At 39.7% G+C, this 20,196-nt stretch overlaps 1 protein-coding gene and 1 long non-coding RNA gene across 4 annotated transcripts in view; both read left to right on the forward strand.

Annotated features, from left to right (window-relative positions):
• Positions 1-11,046, forward strand: part of LOC121639963 — a 21,252-nt gene extending 10,206 nt beyond the window's left edge. The window contains exon 3 of the long non-coding RNA XR_006010292.1: positions 10,973-11,046. This is a non-coding gene — a long non-coding RNA (uncharacterized LOC121639963). The remainder of the gene's footprint in view (positions 1-10,972) is intronic.
• The window catches only part of gpc5a (glypican 5a), a 148,765-nt gene that overhangs the window by 13,415 nt on the left and 115,154 nt on the right, over positions 1-20,196 (forward strand). For all 3 annotated transcript variants that reach the window (XM_041985529.1, XM_041985522.1, XM_041985523.1), the window contains 4 exons: positions 14,245-14,705; positions 14,797-15,030; positions 15,876-15,997; positions 16,151-16,276. In XM_041985529.1, coding sequence (XP_041841463.1) covers positions 14,245-14,705; positions 14,797-15,030; positions 15,876-15,997; positions 16,151-16,276 — 943 coding nt within the window. The remainder of the gene's footprint in view (positions 1-14,244; positions 14,706-14,796; positions 15,031-15,875; positions 15,998-16,150; positions 16,277-20,196) is intronic.

The following is a 20,196-nucleotide window of genomic DNA, read 5'->3' on the forward strand; positions in this document are numbered from 1 at the left end:
GACTATTAATACATCCTGTAAGTGGACATCAGCGGGCACACACGCTTGCCAGCACGACACACGCTGACTGTCTCCGTCTCACATTTTTGTCTGTGTCCATTTAAACACACCCATGTTTTCATCACGCACTGCACTGCAGCCACTCGCTGCATAGAGATGAACCCTAAAAATACACACACTTGTCAGTACTTTACAGTGTCTCCTGTGTGCCTGTTTGAAATGGAGATTTATGGCTGCTGGCTGTTGTCTTAAGGCCATTTTCAAGATTAGATGGTTTGGCTCTCTGCTCAACAGGAAGTCTGTGACAGATTTGCACCATTTTTTAATATAGATTTACATGGTGTTGAACAGTGTGAAGACCAGCACAGTAATATTTCAGTTGGATGTTTATAAGAGAACTGACTGTACAGCTAAAAAACAGTGTAGTGTACAGCAAAGGCTGAGCAGATTCTCAGAATTTTCCACCCATGTTACTTTAATTTGGTGATATGTTAAGTGAAGTGTTTGGGCTCCTTTTCTGGAAGCAGCCCTCAAGTTAAACCAGGAATCTTTCAATAACCTGGATATCCAGTTTAAGGCTAAGCCTGGCATGAATTAGTACTGTACTCAGAATAATAGCTGAGATGTCAGCACAAAAAGCTGCAGTTTAAATCAAAACTTTGTGATATTTTTCCTTTTTCTTTTAGTTGCAGCTCTAGGATTGGCTTCTTTGCATTGTGATTTTCTGTTTCACTGTTGTTGCATAGACAAATCACTTCTGTCAGTCAGCTGGAAGGAAGTAGTTCTAAGTAAGGAAGGAGTCTCCAGGGATTAGGCTGTAGTCGTCTGGGCGATGAAATCCTAAACACAGCAACACACCAAGCCTACTGTCTGCTCCCACTCTCTTCCTCCCATCCTGTCCTTTTCTGCCATATGGGAGATATAATGGCATAATTGGTATGCTTATCATTAGTACTCTGGCATGAGTGACAAATGAATGTTGTTTTTCTGCTGGAAGTCAGTGTCTGATGGCCTGTTCAGCCGATAAAACTGATTAATTAATCTATTTCAGTTACGATTACTTCCTTGGAGATATTGCTTTGCTCCACGCCTAAAAGAAAAAAAAAAACAAACTAAAAAAAACCCCTCACATTTTTCATTAAATGATAGTTTTTGCACATGGATTTGCAACAGTGTACGGCTAAGCCCATAAACATTTAACAACAAAGTCAGGTGAGTCATGTCTGATGATTTTCGTGGTTGTTGGAAAATAGCTTGCAAGGTAGGCTGTTTGACATATTTAGCACGCAACAGTAGATTATATGTGACTGTTTTGCTGACACTTCATCAGACATAGTCTGTGTAGTTTGCCTTAAGTGACAGAAACATCAGTGTCCAAGTCCAAGTTATCAAACCATCTTGCAGGGTAATGTCTGGGTGGGTCGTTGCCGAAGCCCAGGAAAAGGTCGATGATGCAGTAGCACAATGACTCTTAACTTCAAAGTAACTCCGCTACAGAATGACTTCAAAGATAAAGCATTTTTGCTGCGGTCCATTTACAGCCCTGAAAAATATCTCAGAAGACATGATCTGGAATGATCTCAGGAGATCAGCACAGACATGATGAGAGTTGTCATGGTTCATGGTAGGGCTGGGCGATATGGCCTAAAAATAAAATCTCTGATTTTTTTCATAACCAAATCTGATTTCCGATTTTAATCGATTTTTTTTCTTTTCTTTTACAAAACATAAATAAACTTATTAAAAACATTTATTTGTTTATATAGACGAATGCCAGCAAAAATAAAGCATACAATGTCATAGCTTTTCCACCATATAAACGACTTCATATCTTACATAGAAGTATGCGACACAATGCATCCGTGATCTCTTTCCATCTGGATCCTTATCATACAGGATCCACTGCAGAAATAATTCCCTTGATGAAGGTTGTAATTTAACTAGGGTTTGCAGCATTTCTCCCTGCAGCTATACACACAGCTAAATCCCAGGCGTGAGTGAAGGGTCACTTCACTGAAAATCTGTCAGATAAACACTGTTCTGGTGTGAAGGGAGGGCTAAGTGGAAAATTCAATTTATCGATTTTATCGATTAATTGCCCAGCCCTAGTTCACGGTCTTATTTCTTGTGTGTTGGGCTTTGGTCTGTTTCTTGGTTTGTGTTCTTGGTTTTGATCTGGGTTTATAGTTTGTTGTTTTCAGGTTTTATTTCTGGTGATCATGGTTTATGGTTTTGGTTTGTCATGTTCTGTTTTGATCTTGGTTTCTAGTTTTGGTTTTTGTGTCTAGTTTTCTGTTAGGATCATCGTTTGTGTCATGTTTTAGTTTTTGTCTTGAGTTTTGGTTTATAGTTCTGGGGTCTGTCACGTTTAGTTCAGTTTTCTTGTTTTCCCTCTTGTGTTACTGTGGTTTCTGTTTCTGGCTTGTTAGTTCACCTGGTCTAATTACTCATTCACTTCACCTGTTCCTTGTTACTCTCTGTGCATATATATCCCATGGTTTTCAGTTTACCTTTGTCAGGTCCTTGTATGGTTTATCTCTGTTGTGTTTGGTTAACGCTCTTTCATGTGTGGTTCCTTGTCCTAGATTTTGGAAATAAACCCTTTTACCGGCACCGATTCTGACTCTTGCCTGATTCTGCCTGCATTTGCATCCTCACCTCTGCCGCCATTCTTGACAGAGAATATAGCTGAGCTGACGCAGCTCTGTGCAAGAAACCAAAGTCACTTCTGACTCCTGTGCAGATTGAAACTGCCTTGAAATTTTTGTTCACAGTGGAGATCTGACTAATTATTAAATGAAAGATTCACTTTAACTCCATGCACTTAAAAGATGGTCGGCTGTTTTCTGCACCACTTTGTTTCATAAGTGTTGGTGTTTTGTTTGCTCCAGTATAATAGGAAGCACATGCTAGAAAGCTGAAATCTTTTAGATTTAATTAATACAAAACAGTTTGCAATGCTGAGACCACATCGTTTAGAATAAATGCAAGAAGAATTCAATATGAAAATCACAAGCAGGAGGCAGCACAGCCCAAGTGCCTCTTGGTGATTTCCCCCCACAGTTGTTATTCATTTACAGTGGTCATAGCAATCCAGTTCTGTAGATGTTTTTGTCCAAAAATGAGTTTTTTTGGAAATATTCCTACAGATTGGTGTAGCATCATGCAGCCAGCAGCTGTGATTTAATTCTGGTGTGGTTGTAAACGTCTTTGACATGTTAAGTTAACAATAAAATCTGAAGTGTTGGTTTTTGATTGACAACTTACATAAGCTTGTTGCAGCCTCTTGTGTTTTCCAAAAGCTTGAAAAGCACCATAACATTTTCTGTTTTTGGGAAATCCTGTATAAGAAAAATGCATAATTTGTGCTATCCTTATCAAATTTTACATAGGACTGGGTAAGACATCAAGCTGTAGAGAGATTGCATTTCCAACTGAGCTACACCTACTACAATTTGTATGCATCTTTTTTAGTGTGTGCACACATCTGCAACCTGGTCCCAGTTATATTTAGAGTGTTACCTTTCAAATGAGACCAAAATTAAGCCTTTACTGCATGTGGTTTTACTGCAGCTCTGAATGCCTTAAATTGACATTTTAGGCAAGTTTTCCCCATATGTGAAGGTGTTAATAGCTGTGTAAAAACACAAAATACTTCAATTGTTTTATGTGACAGAGTTTAACATTGTTAGCTGAAGATCAGATCCCATTTTAATACCATTTTACTGCAGAAAATCAGGTAGTTCCATCTATTTTATTGCTTGTATGAAGTGAAGTTAAGAGTGACGTGACTTTGCTTTTGCAGTTAGTGAGGTGAAATTACAGGGCTTCATAGAGCTTTCAACCTACTGTTCCTTATTGTCTCTTAATACATTTAATGTAATTATCCAGTTCAATAGAGTAATCCTGTTGGCTCTTTCACTGGCATCTAACAGCTCCCTGAGGCCAGCCACAGAAAACCCTCAGCAGCCTCACACAGAGCCACCTTTGAAGCTAATAAAAGCTTTCTTATGATATAATTATTTTCACTAGCTTTTTAACTGTGGCTGCTTGCCCCCTGTCTGTGTGCACACTGAAAAAACATCTTTACAAGTCAACATGTGTTAAACCCTCTACGTGTTGGGCGTGTATGAAGGGATGTTTGACCTCTACACACCACACACTTACATAGCCACACAGTCATGTTTTCATCAGTTTACTGTGTCTTACATTCATTTTCTCAAAACATAGCCTAATAATAACTGCAGACAGGTCCACAATGTGACTGAGTAAAGATTCATGGCCTCATAGCTTGAGAAGTAAAAGCACACATACATAGATACACACACTTCCCTAGGAGAAGCACTTGTGCCCCGTTTTATTGACCCTCTCTGCGTCTTTTCCTGAACGGCATATTAAAGGCTATGTTCACAGCAGAGCTTCGTGCTCTTTGAAGTGTTCAAAAGCTGCAACAGATCTTCAAATATTGACTTTTAAGCCTTTTGGAGGAAAGAGAGAGTGGAGAAGGAGAGAGCGGAGAGAGAGAGAGAGAGATGGGGAAGAATGAGGCTCATACAGAGACAGACACAGAGAGAAATCACTGTTTCAGGTGGGCGTTGTCAGATTTATGAAATGAGGGCTGAGTTTTCTTTGGCTGCATTTGTGTTTGTTAAATGCTAATGTATGAAGCGAGAAGCATGTTTATTGATGCAGAGGAGGAAGAACATAGAGATAAGGGTTGATGGCAAGCTGAGTCTGACTCCATGCAATCAAAATAGATCCAGTCTTTTCCTTTCCTTTCCTCTTACACAGACTATAACCAAAGAAATCAAAGCACCATACCCCTAATTTTGATCCCTTCTGAGAAACCCTGAGCCAGAGCAAACCTCTGTAACACCTCTGAGTAGGGGACTATGTTCAGCATTAAACAATGCCTCCATTATTTAAACCAAAGACAGAAAGAAAAAGAAAACATCGGAAGACATTTTTTTTCCTCATTGTTTTTTATTCCATCTGCCGGTCAGAGTGGTCAGTCTTGCCAAAATGTAAAGGTGGCAGAAGATTGAAACTTATATAGGGAATAATTTTGATTTAAGATAACAGATTGGACTTCTTTTCCTCTTGTCCCACACTCCTGGTGCATGCTTTTGCACGTCCCAACGCATACAAACACATGTAATGTGAAAGTCCCAGTTTTCCCTCTGTGCTTTGTAAATCAGAGCAGGCAGGTACGCTGAGCTCACACACGTACACCAAGTAACACTTCATGCTTCAGCTTAATCTCCTGCAAAATCAGGGCGGTCTTCCAGGAAATGCATGTGTTTTTATGTATTTTGGTACAATCTAATTCATTTGCGTTATCTAGTTTCTTGTTTTTCTTCTGTTTTTCTATGTTTGTTTGCTTTCTGAGCAGTCAGCCTGGTCCTCTGCTGCACATATTATGACACTTTCTCTTGCTAAAACCTGTAAAGATCTGTGTGGAACTGTTATCATGTAGCTCCCTTCCAGTCACCTCAAACTATCATGCTTGTGTAAAAATGTGTCAAGTCCATGCCAGAAAAGCAAAATTTAAAACTCTTATCAAAACACTGGCAGTCCTGCCCCAAGTACATTTTTGGCATATAAGTGCTGAAAGTTGTAAAATTGTAACTGCTTTTTGCAGGGATTACAGGCAGTTTTATATCCAGCAGCTCCCCCCCCGCCTTTCTTTCTTTTTAAAAGGGTAACTCATTTAGAACAGACCAGCCTTCAGTCTACAGCCTGAGAGGATGGGAACTCGTGCTGCAAGATAGACAGACATAATTTATTCCGAGTTAAATCTAAAGCAAGTTTGCACACATGTTCAGGCTGAAGCACATGTGGCAACACTTTCTTTAATAAGCCGATCATTTCTGATTTATTACATAGATTTATTTGATTCCAACTTTTGATTAATGTTCTAGCTTAGAGTAACCTTAAGTCTTACAGTCAGGGTACAGCAGGTCAGATGAACATGCAAAAAGCACACGCTTCAGTTTATGCACCAATTTGGTGATACAGGCCCCTCCTTGTGTTACTGGAACTGCTCTGACTAGCAGAGGCCTGGACATCTGAAGACCTCTTACAGTGTCCTGTGGTATCAGGCGCTGAGGCCTTAGCATATGATACTTTAAGTCCTTTAAGCTTCTTTTCATTGCCTGCAGATTGTTAGTTTTAAATCACTGTTTTTTGTTCTGCGAAACCACTTTTGAATAATTTTTGTGTTGTGACTGCTGAAAGGCCACAACATTGAGGGAAAGCCGTTGTCAGGAAGTGGCAATTGTGGTCTGTAACAATGTTCAGAGACATGGGTGTGTCTGACCATTCACATGAATGCCAGAATGTAAGAACATGGCCCAGATCATCACTCTGACTCAGCTGGCTTCTCTTCTTTTTATGTTGCGTTCTGCTGCCAGCTTGTTTCCAGATAACCGTCACACCTGTGCACCCAACCACGCACATGAAGGTAAATAAAAACAAGATCAGACAACTTTTTTCCATTTCATTATGGTACAGGTTAGACATGTTTATTCAAAAGAAGTTTTGTGGTTATCCAAGGTTATCATAACTGCTCTGACTAGTCTGTGGGTGTGTGTAGGGATAAGACAAGATGTTATTGATATCAGTGTAATTAATTCTGCCTATTGTACTAGTTCTTTATAGATTCCCTTATCAATTCTTGACTTAATTTTGCTATGAGGAAACAAGTCAAGGAATATCTGGTTCCTGAATGCATCCTCATAACAGTGTTTACCCTACAGTTATATTAGGGCGGCTTCCTACCTGTCTGTAGACCTTTCCTTTAGCACAGGTTGATACTTTATCATTTTATTAAACAACTAAACAGTATTATGATATTCCTCTTATTTACAAGATTGTATGTCATTTCTCCTGCACTGCTCTGTATTGCGCATAACTGTTTCAACACTTCATTCAGAATAGATTTTATTAACAATGTGCCTGACTATAGCCTCCTGAAGTCTCCATGAAGCACATATATACATTTGTGGTCACAGGTAGGCTAATTGCTAAATTAATGGGTGGCTAAAAGAGAAAGAATAGATTTCACCTGCATATCAGAGACCTCCAGCGAGCAATCTGCTCATGTAAGGAGCATGCATCAGAGTAGCCATTACACACATAGAGTTGTTTGCCCATTCAGAGCCACCATAGTAAAAATGATAGCACAAATATGGCAGTTGGCATGTATGTGGACCGACGGGTAGTAGATATAAATAGTTCATTCTAAGTGAATAAAAACATAGCAGTTATTTTAGTAAAATAATTACATACCAGTAGAAACACAATTTTTAATGATGTATTACACTTTTCTGTCATTGACCTTTGACTGTGTTTCATGCTGCACTGTTAAGGTTTTCAGCGCTTTCTGTTTGGGTGGGTTGGATGCCCGAGCCAGACTTTGCTTGCTGTGTTTGGTTGTCCATAACCTTGCTGTCCTTGTTCGGTAGTAACCACTAGATACAAAGTTAATCAGATCCTTATACTAACCCAGTTTGCTGCTTCCTTGTCTCCTGACTGTTCACATGGTCTAATGTTTCCCACCCCTTGATTTATTCCAACATGACAGCTGGTTTTAATGTTGTGGCTGGTTAGTGTATTTGGGAGATATATAAATTGGTTCAACTCAAGCTGTTCTTTCCTATAAATTTTAAGTGACTTGCACCTTTCTTCAAATATCCCCTCTGTTAATCTCATCTGGAGAAAAGTTTAGTGAGGAATTTGAAGCTAAGACATGTCTTGAATGTAAGAGAAAAGATAGTTTAGTCAGTCAGTGTTTGACCTTTTCTATCTTTAGCCACCACAAACATGTCTGCTGAAACCTTGTCATCAGACTTCATCCTGGAACAATAAAAAAGTGTGGGTGTATTAACACACCACAAAGACTACGTAGTTTCCAGTTTACCAAAGTGACTTCGCCACTCTGGAAGTCATTGACTTTCATTGTGTGTTTTTTTGCTTTCGGATGAGCTGAACCCACAGCGTCACTGAGTCATCCTCTCTAGACGGAGAATGGCCTTTTCTGCAGCCTATCAGATGTCACTGGGCTCCTCTGTTGTGGACACAGCCATTCACAGAGGATGAATCACATTAATAAAAGCCATCTTTGCGTTGCTCAGCAGCTTGGCAGAGGTCAGCTGGTGGCATTTGAGAGCTTGAAACCTGAAAGCACGGCTAGCTTCAAACAAAGTAGCTCACGTTGATGTGTTCCCTTCACGCATTATAGTTCACTTTTATAGATGCATCTCAGCAAAGTGCATTTACCATGTCATCCATGCCTCTGCTTATTTTGAGTGAGTGTGAAATAGCAGAAGCTTTAGGTCTTTTGTCTGTATTCGAAGTGTCTTAAACTACAAAGGCTTGTCTTATTTCTCATCCTGCTGACTGATTCTTTTCTTCAGTGACATGTCTATGAATACAAAAATACACATGCACATTGCCAGCACAAATGCCTGTTAAGCCCTTTTGTAGCAGTGCTTTGGGGTTTTGCAGATACAGCACAACTAGTGTTATATGGAATGCAGAAAAAGTCACAGGATAAATCATTCCCACTGTCAGCATAGACAGGTGATTCTGTGCTACCACACATCTTGACCTTGACATAAAAATATTATATTTCCCTGAATGGACTGTATTTGAAGTCATATTCAGGGATTTGTAGGTTACATCTAACCTACAAAGGTTACATCCACCACAGATAATCAGGAAAATCTAAAAAGAAAAGAACAAGATTAGAGTTTTTGGTGAAACCAGTTTGCAACTTCAGATTTTAAGAATAACTTTGTCGTTGGTTCCAGTCTGTTTACACTTGTTGAAAATGTCGCCCTCTTGTGGTCAAAGCAACACACAGCACTCTTAAAACTGGCTGAAAAAGCAATCACATTTTTTCATCCATGCCTCTGCAGTTCATGCTTTGTGCTGTTTTCGTGTATTTCACATTAGTGAAAAGTAAACATTCTACATCTGCATATTTTTGTCACTCTTTTACTTTGCGTCAAAATATCACTGTCATTCAGACACATGGAGAGAGATGGAGAATATTTTTTTCTACTTTAAAGCCGACTGCCAGATACTCTGATCTCAAGTGTAACTCGTCACTCTGTTAACTGCTCCTGTCACAGTTAACTAAATCATCCTACATTAAAGGAAATGAGGAGTGCTGCAATTATAAGAGAAAGGAAGAAAATGGGATCAAATTTAGAAGCCTTTTAGACATGGAGAGGAGCCCATCTATGCTGGAATTGACTTGAAGGGGCTTTGTGACTGGTGAATAATAGCCAATATGTGGAACTGTTTATATATTAAAATTTCTTTAGGATGTTAGTAGATTAGTAGTGTGATGGTTTGCATACTTTGACTTCTTATAATGCACAGGATCATGAAAGCTACTTGTTTTCTTTCATTTCTTCAGCTCTAATTAGAATGGCTCTTCAATCAAATTATATAATTTTAAATAAGATTCTGATAAAATATGATAAAACACCTGAAAACAACAGAAATACTCTTCTGTATACTTCTTTCATTCTCTTTTTGTTTTTCTTAATGCCATTTTTGCATTGATGGTTTCTTTCTGTTTTATTGTAGTTATTATTAGGGTCCGAGCCATACAAAGTATGGCGGGGCCCTATTGTTCCTGAAATGTTTATTATTCTCCTTCTCCTCCTCCTCCTCCTCCTAAGCATTTCCACGCCAAATTTCACCCCCTAAACACCCATGAAAAGTTGTGAAACTTGGCACACACGTCAAGCCCGGCGAAAATCGGATATTATAAGGTCCGCATACTATTCAATGCAAAATTGGCTCAACAGCGCCACCTAGAGTCACCAAAAATCACCACATGAATGGGAACCAGGACGTCTACTTCAACGTAGGAAGACGAAACTCGGCACACACGTGTACCACCCCGTGTTGACCAAAAAACTCAATGTAACACCTGTCGCCATGGCAACAGGGCGCCCGCCATCTTGGCGTGTGCGGCCATTTTTTTGCCATTTTTTCCACTTTACACACATCGTATTTGAACTAACTAGTCTGAGGGGATTCGTGCGACTGACTCCAAACTTGGTGGGAAGCTTCCTGACAAGTTGGGGACCAAACGCTCCTCAAATCTTTCTAATAGCAGAAAGCATGTTACCGTGGCAACAGACGGAAAAACGCCTTCTCGCCATGAAACACGGTTTGCTCATATCTCCACAGAAATACATGGGATCTCCACCAAACTTCACAGTATTCATACGTGTGACACCCCAAGTCCAGCAAAGAAGTCAATCAAACACCTGTTGCCATGGCAACGGGGTGGCCGCCATCTTGGATCTCATTGCCATTTGAACGAACTAGTCTGAGGGGAATGGTCCGACCGACTCCAAACTCGGTGGGGACCTTCCTGACAAGTTGGGGACCAAACGCTCCTCACATCTTTCTAATAGCAGAAAGCGTGTTACCGTGGCAACCGACGGAAAATGACCTCGCCAAGAAACACGGTTTGCTCATATCTCCATAGAAAGAGATGGGATCTGCACCAAAGTTCACAGTATTCATACGTGTGACACCCCAAGTCCAGCAAAGTAGTCAATCAAACACCTGTTGCCATGGCAACTGGGTGCCCGCCATCTTGGATTTCACTGCCATTTCAACGAACTAGTCTGAGGGGATTCGTGCGACAGACTCCAAACTTGGTGGGAACGTTACTGACAAGTTGGGGAACAAACGCTATTCTAATCTTTCTCATAGGAAAAAGCCTGTAACCGTGGCAACCGACAGAAAAAGCCTCCTCGCCATGAAACACGGTTTGCTCATATCTCCACAGGAATCAATGGTAACTGCACCAAACTTGAAAGGATTCATACACGTTCCATCCTTCACGCATTACACCACCTGTTGTCATGGCAACATAGCATGTTAGCTAGCAAATTAGCATGCTAGCAAAAAATGATAACTTGGTATTTCAACGTTTCAGATTCTCAGCTGCATGTTTTACCATGTCACCTACCATGTTACCAGGCTACCTACCATGCTAGGAAGACGTGTATGAGACAGGTGGCGGGGTCCAGGCCGCTCGGACCCGATGGATGCCGCTTGCGGCTTTAATTTTTTATTATTATTGTTATTCATGTAATTTCACACCAAATGATAGGGAAAAGTTCAATGGTATTTCATGTTTCATGTTCTCCGTGTAGATGGAAATTCCCTTTGTACTGCTATCTGAACTTCCATCTTATGCTGTGTAATGTAATTTTAAATCTCTCACTTTTGTGCACAAATAAATTTAAACTTAAAGTTACTAGATCTTGTTTGCAGCTTAAAATTGACATGATGGCAGTAAAAGCTTTTGCCCTTGGCCCAAATATATTTCCAGGTACATTTTAACAGCATATTAAATCCCATTTTGAAGCATCTTATATAAGAATTAAACATGTTTTCTGACAATCAAAACATGCAGTCCTACTGGATCCAAATTAAATTCTGAATCTAAAGCAGTTTAACTGTGGCGTCTCTGGCAATTTAAATGGTTGTTCTTTAAAAGTGTAACAAACGGAGTGTTTTTCATCAAGCTGGCTCAGCCTCCTTCTCTCACCAGAATGACAGATATGCTCACTCTCTTATCAGCCAGGTCATTGACACTGAAACTACACAAAAGCTAAACAGGGAACACTGGTGCAGCCACATCTGATTTTAAAAGACAGAAACACGTCCAGATACTATTTAAAATCTATTAAATGTAAGAACTGTAAGACGAGAATCTTTTAGGTCATTCAATAATTCAAGTAGTCATTAGACCTCGAGGTGTAAGATATATAAAATCATATAATCGTCCTCCATGCTTTTCATTTCCATTATAAATCTTCTACATAATTTTAAATTTTTTTATTTTTACCTTTCTTCGTGGTATTTCTATCCTCAGGCTTACCCAGAGGCCTTGCTGCTGGTCAAGGCCTTCAAGTAAGAGCTGCTGCTTCGCTTCATCTTTGTTTAAAGATAACATGAGTAATGCAGTTTGGGAATTTTTTTGTGTTGGGACACTATTCGCTTCATATTTAAAGTCTCTTTAACATTTTATTAGTTGTTTATTGTTTTTGTTTCCCTTTTAATTTCCTAATACTTCACAGATTAAAAAAAAAATCTTGCTATACATCCATTTATGGAGGAATAACTACTAAGTGACTTGATGTTTTCAGAAGCATATTAAGAAAATAATGACAGATAAACCTTTGGTTTACTGCACAGATATTTGTTATGAGTTTTGACAGATGGGATTTGATGATCTGTTGTGGTACCACACCTGGAACACACGGTAATCCCTGAGGGACCCTTCATATTGCTCCCTGCTCTGCTACATATCCCAGAGGGCCATAATAATAATAATAATCTTAAACTGTATTCCTCTGATTCTCTGCTCAACTGTATGGTTGTATTCTTTTTTATCACCACATACGGACACACTTTCACAGCTGCTCCTCTGATCTGTGCAGCTCTTTATGCATTCCCTCTCTGGTGTTCGCTCTGTTCTCTGACCACAGAGCTTTTTTGTGTAGGAGGTGCAGCTTTCTTTTCTTCATTCGCACATAAACACGCTTCTTTTAGTCTCAGATCTTGTTAGACATAACACATCCACACAAGATCACAGAGAACCTGAGATAAGATTCAGTTCCTGGCACCTCAGGGTTCAATGCTCCCACTTGAGACATTTTGCCTGCAGGCATGCCATACCCCTCTGTGTTCCCCCTCACAGCCGCCCTCAACGGGGAGCTTTCGGTCAATCTTTCCACATGGGTGCATATTATACAGCATTGGACTGTCTAAGCCCTCATCACATTGGCTGCCCCCTCTCAGACTCTCAGCCCCCTGGGCAGCTCCAAGCGTTCACCCTGACTATTTCCCCACAACTCATGATAAGCACATGATGTGAGAACTGCCATGGCTCAGGTATTAGCTGAGACAAACACTGAAAAAAGAGAGACAAAGGGATAAAGGCGAGCTTGTTGTGCAAGTTGTGCTAGGATTATTCCTTCATGTCTGACTAAATAAGTAGACCTAGCTAATCTTGTTTTCTCATATCATGCTCATAGAAGTTCTGCAAAAAATCTTTTGTGAGATGTTCAGTAGTTAAAAATTATTATTGTAAATCTTTCAGGCATTCATACATTTCAATAATACACTTAAATACTGTTTTTGGCCCTCCAAAAATATTTATTGACTAATATATTTTATATTTTTCAGCAACTGTCACGAGCTGTCTGTGAAGGGTCTTCCTGTAGCACAGCAGCCATGGCTTCTTAAATGCTGAAATGCTTCTCAAAGGGGTGTATTGTCTTCCCTCAGAGTAAAACTTGCATGTGGAATAATGCAGTCAGGTCAGGAAGAGGAAATTCCGTAAATGCGTCATCTTTGATAAATGTGGTGCTTAGCCAATGAAGTGCTTGCGAAAAGAACGATGGAGCACCGCCCCAACCCATCATCCACAGTACCCAAAAACAGTACCCATCATCCACCCTGCTGGAACTTAACTTGGGTTTTTTTTAGTGATCCAGCATAGAAAATGGCTTCCTGGTGGCTTCATGCTAACATTCTTATAAACTTTTCAAATACTGAAATAATGACAAAATAAAAAATATTTGCCAAATAAGTGTGTAATCAATTTGTTGGACAATATCCTGATTTCTTTTTTAAACCTCAATTTACAATCTTCTCATCATTCGGCAACATCTTCTTTCTCCCTTAACATTTATTCTCCCTTATTAAAGTCTCTTAACCTCTGCCTCTGGACGTTAATGTCATTTAGCTTTGATGTATGTGGTTCATTCACACTGCACACACTGTAGCTCTGGTAATATTTTATCACAGCTGTCTCTACTCTAATTTAACCTCCTTTCTTGTTACTTTTCTTTGTCAGCACAACTTTTGATTAGAGAACAAATTGCTTCACTGCATGAAGTCTCCTCTCTTCCTGGAAAGACACAGGGAGCTACAGCTCCTGCTGGGAAGCCTGGGGTTCTCTTCTCTTCTCTTCTCTTCTCTTCTCTTCTCTTCTCTTCTCTTCTCTTCTCTTCTCTTCTCTTCTCTTCTCTTCTCTTCTCTGCATTTTTCATCTTTTTTTATTTTACTTTTCCTCATTCTCAGGTTCTCATTAGACAGCAAAGTCAACCTGATGCTGAAAATGATGATGTTTTGAAATAACGTGCAGCCCCTCTCTAATCCTTTGTCTCTGTCTTGATTTCTGTCTTCCTGCAGAGACCTTTGAGGTGCTGTTGAGGCAGGCTGAGAATCACACTAATGCCATCCTCCAGCTGTCTTACCAGAACCTGGCTGATCAGGCTACAGGCTCAGTGAGGGAACTCTTTACCGACTTCGGTCTCTTCCTGCTGGGCTCTGAACTCAATGTTGATGAGTTTGTGCAGCGGTTCTTTGACTCCCTCTTCCCAGTGGTCTACAATCACCTTATAAACCCAGGTCTCGGCGACATATCAGTGGGCTATGCTGAGTGTGTGAGGTCGTTACGTCGTGACGTCAGACCTTTTGGTGTGGTGCCAGGCCTCCTCAGTGATCAGATTGCCCGCTCTGGGGTCACTGGGAAGCTTCTACTTCAGGCGCTGCACCTCGGCATTGAGGTCATCAATACCACAGACCACTTACAGCTCAGCCGTGAGTGCAGACGGGCCCTACTCAAGATGCAGTACTGTCCTCATTGCCAGGTATGGATGCATTTTCCTAAGTGTGTGTATTGATCAGAATTAATGAAATGTTTTACTGGCAGCACTGACCCCACAGTCATTCTCTCCACAGGGATTGACCCATTCCAAGCCCTGCATGGGTTACTGCCTCAACGTAATGCGGGGGTGTTTGGCGAGCATGGCGGAGATTGACCCCCACTGGAGGGAGTTTGTTAGCTCACTGGAGGGCCTGTCGGCGAGGATGCACGGAGCACAGGATTTGGAGCAAGTGCTACAGGGAGTTCACATGCTGCTTCATGATGCTGTCGGACATGCTCAGAAAAATGGACCTCGCCTCTCTGCACAGGTTTAGACGTATTGTTTCAGATGATAGATTTTCAACTATCATGTGGCTCTATAGGAGGTGAAATCCAGGTCACCTGTACATCTGATTTATTAAAATTTTTTTTTGTTTATTTGACAGGGAAGTTGTACATTAAAAGACACTACTGTAAATGTACTTGAGTTATCCAAATGGCTATTTTACATCTGCAGTCCCTGAACTGTAGTGTAAATAAAGGAAAAAGCATTGCAATAGTAGTCCTGGGGCAATTTTTAGTCTCAACTATGCTACTACAGCTGTTTGCTCCATGTCAGAGAGGTATGCAGTGTAAAAATAATTATACATTTCTTGAAATGTTGTATGTTTAACACAAAAATAGATGAGTCAGACCAGAGAGGGGCCTAACCTGCCCAGAAAATCGTCCATGTGGGCTGCAGTAAAGAATTCACAGAGTATTTAAACCTCCAGACCATATACAGAGCAAACAACTACTTCTGAACCTATTTATTTTTTATAGGAGGTCTGTATCCATCATCATCATCCATAAAGGTTCAACCGTAAAATTTTATTCTCTCATGTGAATGTCCCAGGATATTTGCTGAGCTACACTGACTTTGTTTTTCTAAATGAGGCACTACAGCTCCATCTAGTGGATGAGTTGAGAATTTGCTCTGTTATGGACTGCATGTGGAGTACAGTCAGGAACTGGAGATGATAGGCTTGGCTGACTTTAGAATAAACATCTGCCACTCAGCCCTCTGAAACAAGGACTGTTTGTCAGGCACCAGTAAAGATTTGCAAGTTCTTAAAATGCATGTTCCTCTTTCAGTGTTTAGACTTCAATTTGTGTCTTTCTTATTGGATATTAGGTTCACGAGCTGTGTGGCCAACCAAGCAGGAAGCCTGTCAGCATCCAGCACAGCAACAGAGAATCCATCCCGCTTAAAGCTCCCATCAGACTGTCAGGAGACTCACTCGCTATCAGGAGAAAGTAAGTCGGAGAAAGATGTACACTTGGAGAGAACTGTTTTTTTTCTGATTTTTTTTTTTTTTTTTCTTTTTTTTGGTTGTTAGACGTATAATTAATACACAACATGCTTCATTGAGCTACTAATGAAGTGTGTTCCTGCATGTGGCTCTTCAGGGACTTTATGGACAGTCTGCGTCTCCACCGCACATTCTACGGTGGCCTGGCGGATCAGTTGTGTGTGAGTGAGCTTGCATCGGGTGACGGTCTGTCCTGCTGGAATGGGACCAACACTGTAAAAAGGTTTGTTTTAAATCCCTTCCTGTGGATGTAGTTTTCCTAAAATACCTTTCTTTGGCCTACCCATTGTGGAATGAAAGCTGCTCTGGAACAATATGGACTAAAAATCTTGATTTTTATCTCTTTTAAAAGCCATTGTAACATTATAAACTTCAAATTTTTTAAATCTAGTCTTTTAGCGGAAAAAAATTTAATAATATGGATGAATGGCAAATCAAATACAAACAACGTCAAGGAGCCACTGCTTAAAAAGCTTTTTAAAGCCTTTAAAACTCTAGACTTATTCTCCTGTTTTGTATGCAGAAATCCACATATGCTAAGGATTATTCCCTTTTTTAACATCAGCTGAATGTTTTCTGAGGTCTTATTAAAATGTCTGTGACATGCTTTGACAAAAATACTCAGTCAGAAATTCCTGTGTCTTCCAATAATATACATTTCTATTCAGAGTGACTCCACCCTTTTCTTCATCAGGATCTCCCTCTTTTGAGCTCTGTTCCCTCACAGTTTCCTTGTGGAGCATAGAGCTGGCGGGATACTTACCAATGGTGCATTCAATAACAAATTGGAAATCAGAGTTTTGAACTTCCAGCTGGTAAAAAAAAAATAAAATAAAGAATGTCAATTAGAAGTCAGATTTTCTTTTCAGCATTTAAAACATAAAATAAAATACTATTGGAGCATTATTAGCTTATTTATTATTAACATTTAAGTGAATCGAATATATAACTAATGGTGAGATTTTGAGGTTAATAACAAAGCAAAAAACAAGGCAAGGCAAGGCAGTTTATTTGTATAGCACATTTCATGTACAGGACAATTCAAAGTGCTTTACATAAAACCAAGATATTACAGATATTTAGAATAGTAAAAGGCATCAACACATAATCAACACATAATCACAATAAAATAATAAATTACATTAAAATGATTAAAAGCAAGATAAGTTAAAAAAAGTTACCGTGCAGATTTCATGCATAGGCACATGAGAAAAGAAATGTTTTTAACCTGGATTTAAAAGTGTCTACATTTGGGGAAAGTTTAATCTCCACTGGCAGTTTGTTCCATTTGTTTGCAGCATAACAGCTAAATGCTGCTTCTCCATGTTTAGTCTGGACTCTGGCCTGGACTAGTTGACCAGAGTCTTTGGACCTAAGAGCTCTGCTAGGTTTATATTCTCTGAACATATCACAGATGTATTCTGGGTCTAAACCATTCTGGGATTTGTAAACAAGCAGAAGGGTTTTAAAATCTATTCTGTGACTGACTGGAAGCCAGTGTAAAGATTTCAAAACTGGTGTGATGTGTTCAGATCTCTTAGTCCTGGTTAAAACTCTAGCAGCAGCGTTCTGGATGAGCTGCAGATGTTTAATGCTCTTTTTAGGAAGTACTGCTAAAAGACCATTACAGTAATCCAGCCTACTGGAGATGAATGCATGGATGAGTTTCTCTTGGTCTTTCTGGGAAACTAAACTTTTAATTCTGTTGATGTTTCTGAGCTGGTAAAAAGCTGTCTTAGTGACAGCTTTGATGTGGCTGCTGAAAGTCAGGTCTGAGTCTATCAACACTCCCAGGTTACGAACTTGGTTGGTGATTTTAAGAGCCCGAGTCTCCAGGTGTTTGCCAATGCTGACCCTCTTCTCTTTGCTACCAAACAGAATAATCTCAGTTTTGTCTTCATTTAATTGTAGAAAATTCTCCCTCATCCAGGTGTTTATTTGCTCCAGACACTGACACATTAAGTCTATTGGACTGCAGTCATCTGGTGACAGAGACACAAAGTTGTGTATCATCTGCGTAACTTTGATAACTAATGCTATAGTTCTGTAATATTTTACCCAAAGGGAGCATATACAAGTTGAACAGAAGAGGTCCAAGGACTGACCCCTGGGGGACTCCACAAGTCATGGCCACTCGCTCGGATTCATAGCTGCCGATCGTAACAAAATAACTCTGGCTTTCTAAATAGGACCTGAACCAGTTAAGGACCGCTCCAGAAAGTCCAACCCAGTTTTCCAGCCTATGCAACAGGATTCTGTGATCTACAGTATCAAACGCAGCACTGAGATCCAACAGAACCAGGACTGATACTCGACCAGAATCGGTATTCAACCTAATGTCATTTAACACTTTGACCAGAGCTGTTTCAGTGCTGTGATGAGGTCGGAAGCCGGACTGAAATTTATCAAGATTTCCACTTTCATTTAAAAAGTCATGAAGCTGGTGAAATACAACTTTTTCAATAATCTTGGAAATAAAAGAGAGGTTAGAGACAGGTCTATCATTGTCCATTATAGAGGCATCTAGAGTCCTTTTCTTTAGGAGTGGCTTAATAGCAGCTATCTTTAGTGACTTGGGAAAAATGCCTGATGCCAGTGAGCTGTTAACTATCAGTAGGAGATCACTTTCTACTGAGGTAAAAACTGTTTTTAAAAAGTCGGATGGTATCATGTCCAGAGTGCATGTTGTTGATTTCAAATGCCAAACTGTTTCTTGTAGAACTTTTAAATTCACCATTTTAAATTGCGACATGACATCAGAATTATTTCCGGGTTTTAGGCACAGACTAATTTTCTTGTTTGACTGTGTGGAATTAATATTTTGCCTAATTGCTTTAATTTTTTGGCTAAAAAAGTTTGCAAATTGGTTGCATTTCTCAGTGGAAAGGAGCTCAGGGCTTATCTGTTTAGGAGGATTTGTAAGTTTTTCAATCATAGCAAACAGAGTGCGAGAATTGTTGACATTCCTGTTAATCATTTCAGATAAATGCAGCTCTCTGGCCTTGTACAGCTCATTGTTATAGTTACGCAGGCTTTGTTTGTACAACTCATAGTGAATTTGAAGTTTATTTTTCCGCCATTTCCGCTCAGTTTTTCTGCATTCTCTTTTTAGGCTGGTAACCACAGTGGTGTTTCGCCATGGTGTTTTCTGTTTGCTCAAGTTGCTCTTGATTCTTATCGGTGCAACAGCATCCATTACATTCAAGAATGATCCAGGAGTCCATCAACTGACTCTGCACTGGTTGTTGGTAACATAGCTATGGCCTCCACAAACTTAGCACTTGTTCTTTCATTAATGTACCTCTTCCTAACGGAGAAGCAGGTTGGTTGAACATTCTGAGTGATCAGTAAATCAAACAAAATACAAAAATGGTCAGACAAGGCCAAGTCAGTGACCGCTACAGAAAAAATTTCCACACCCTTTGAAATAACCAGGTCCAGAATGTGACCTCGAATGTGGGTCGGTTCTTTTACATGTTGCCACAAACCAAACATGTCCAATATGGAACAAAATTCCTTGACATTACCATCCGTCATGTTATCTATGTGAATGTTAAAATCCCCAGTTAAGATGAAATGGTTAAAATCAGTAGAGATAACCGACAATAATTCAGAAAATTCATCAATAAAATTTGCACAATGTCCTGGACGTCTGTAGATGATTAGAAATAGGATTTTAGGAATGCCCCTTAAAATAAAACTAAGATATTCAAAAGAAGTAAAATCACCAAATGAAATTTCTTTACACTGGAATGAATCTTTAAATAAGGCAGCTTCTCCTCCCCCTTTCCTTCCGTTTCGACATTTATTCATAAAACTAAAATGAGGGGGTGCTGTTTCATTAAGAACTGTAGCACTTGTGTCTTCTGTTAACCATGTTTCTGTCAGAAAAAGAAAATCTAAACTGTGAGAAATGATGAAGTCATTAACTAACAGTGACTTGTTGGACAGAGATCTAACATTTAGTACAGCTAGTTTTATGAAGTTTACACTGGTCTCTGTTGTATTCTGAGTTATACAAGGTACAGTTAACAGATTAGATCGATTCACCCCACAAACTGACCGTGTTCGATTCCTTATTTTACTAACTAACACAGGAACCCTACTGGGTCCAGGCTTGATCTCAGAACAGCTGTCAGTAGT

Source organism: Melanotaenia boesemani, chromosome 1, assembly GCF_017639745.1.
Source record: "Melanotaenia boesemani isolate fMelBoe1 chromosome 1, fMelBoe1.pri, whole genome shotgun sequence".
NCBI lineage: Eukaryota > Metazoa > Chordata > Actinopteri > Atheriniformes > Melanotaeniidae > Melanotaenia > Melanotaenia boesemani.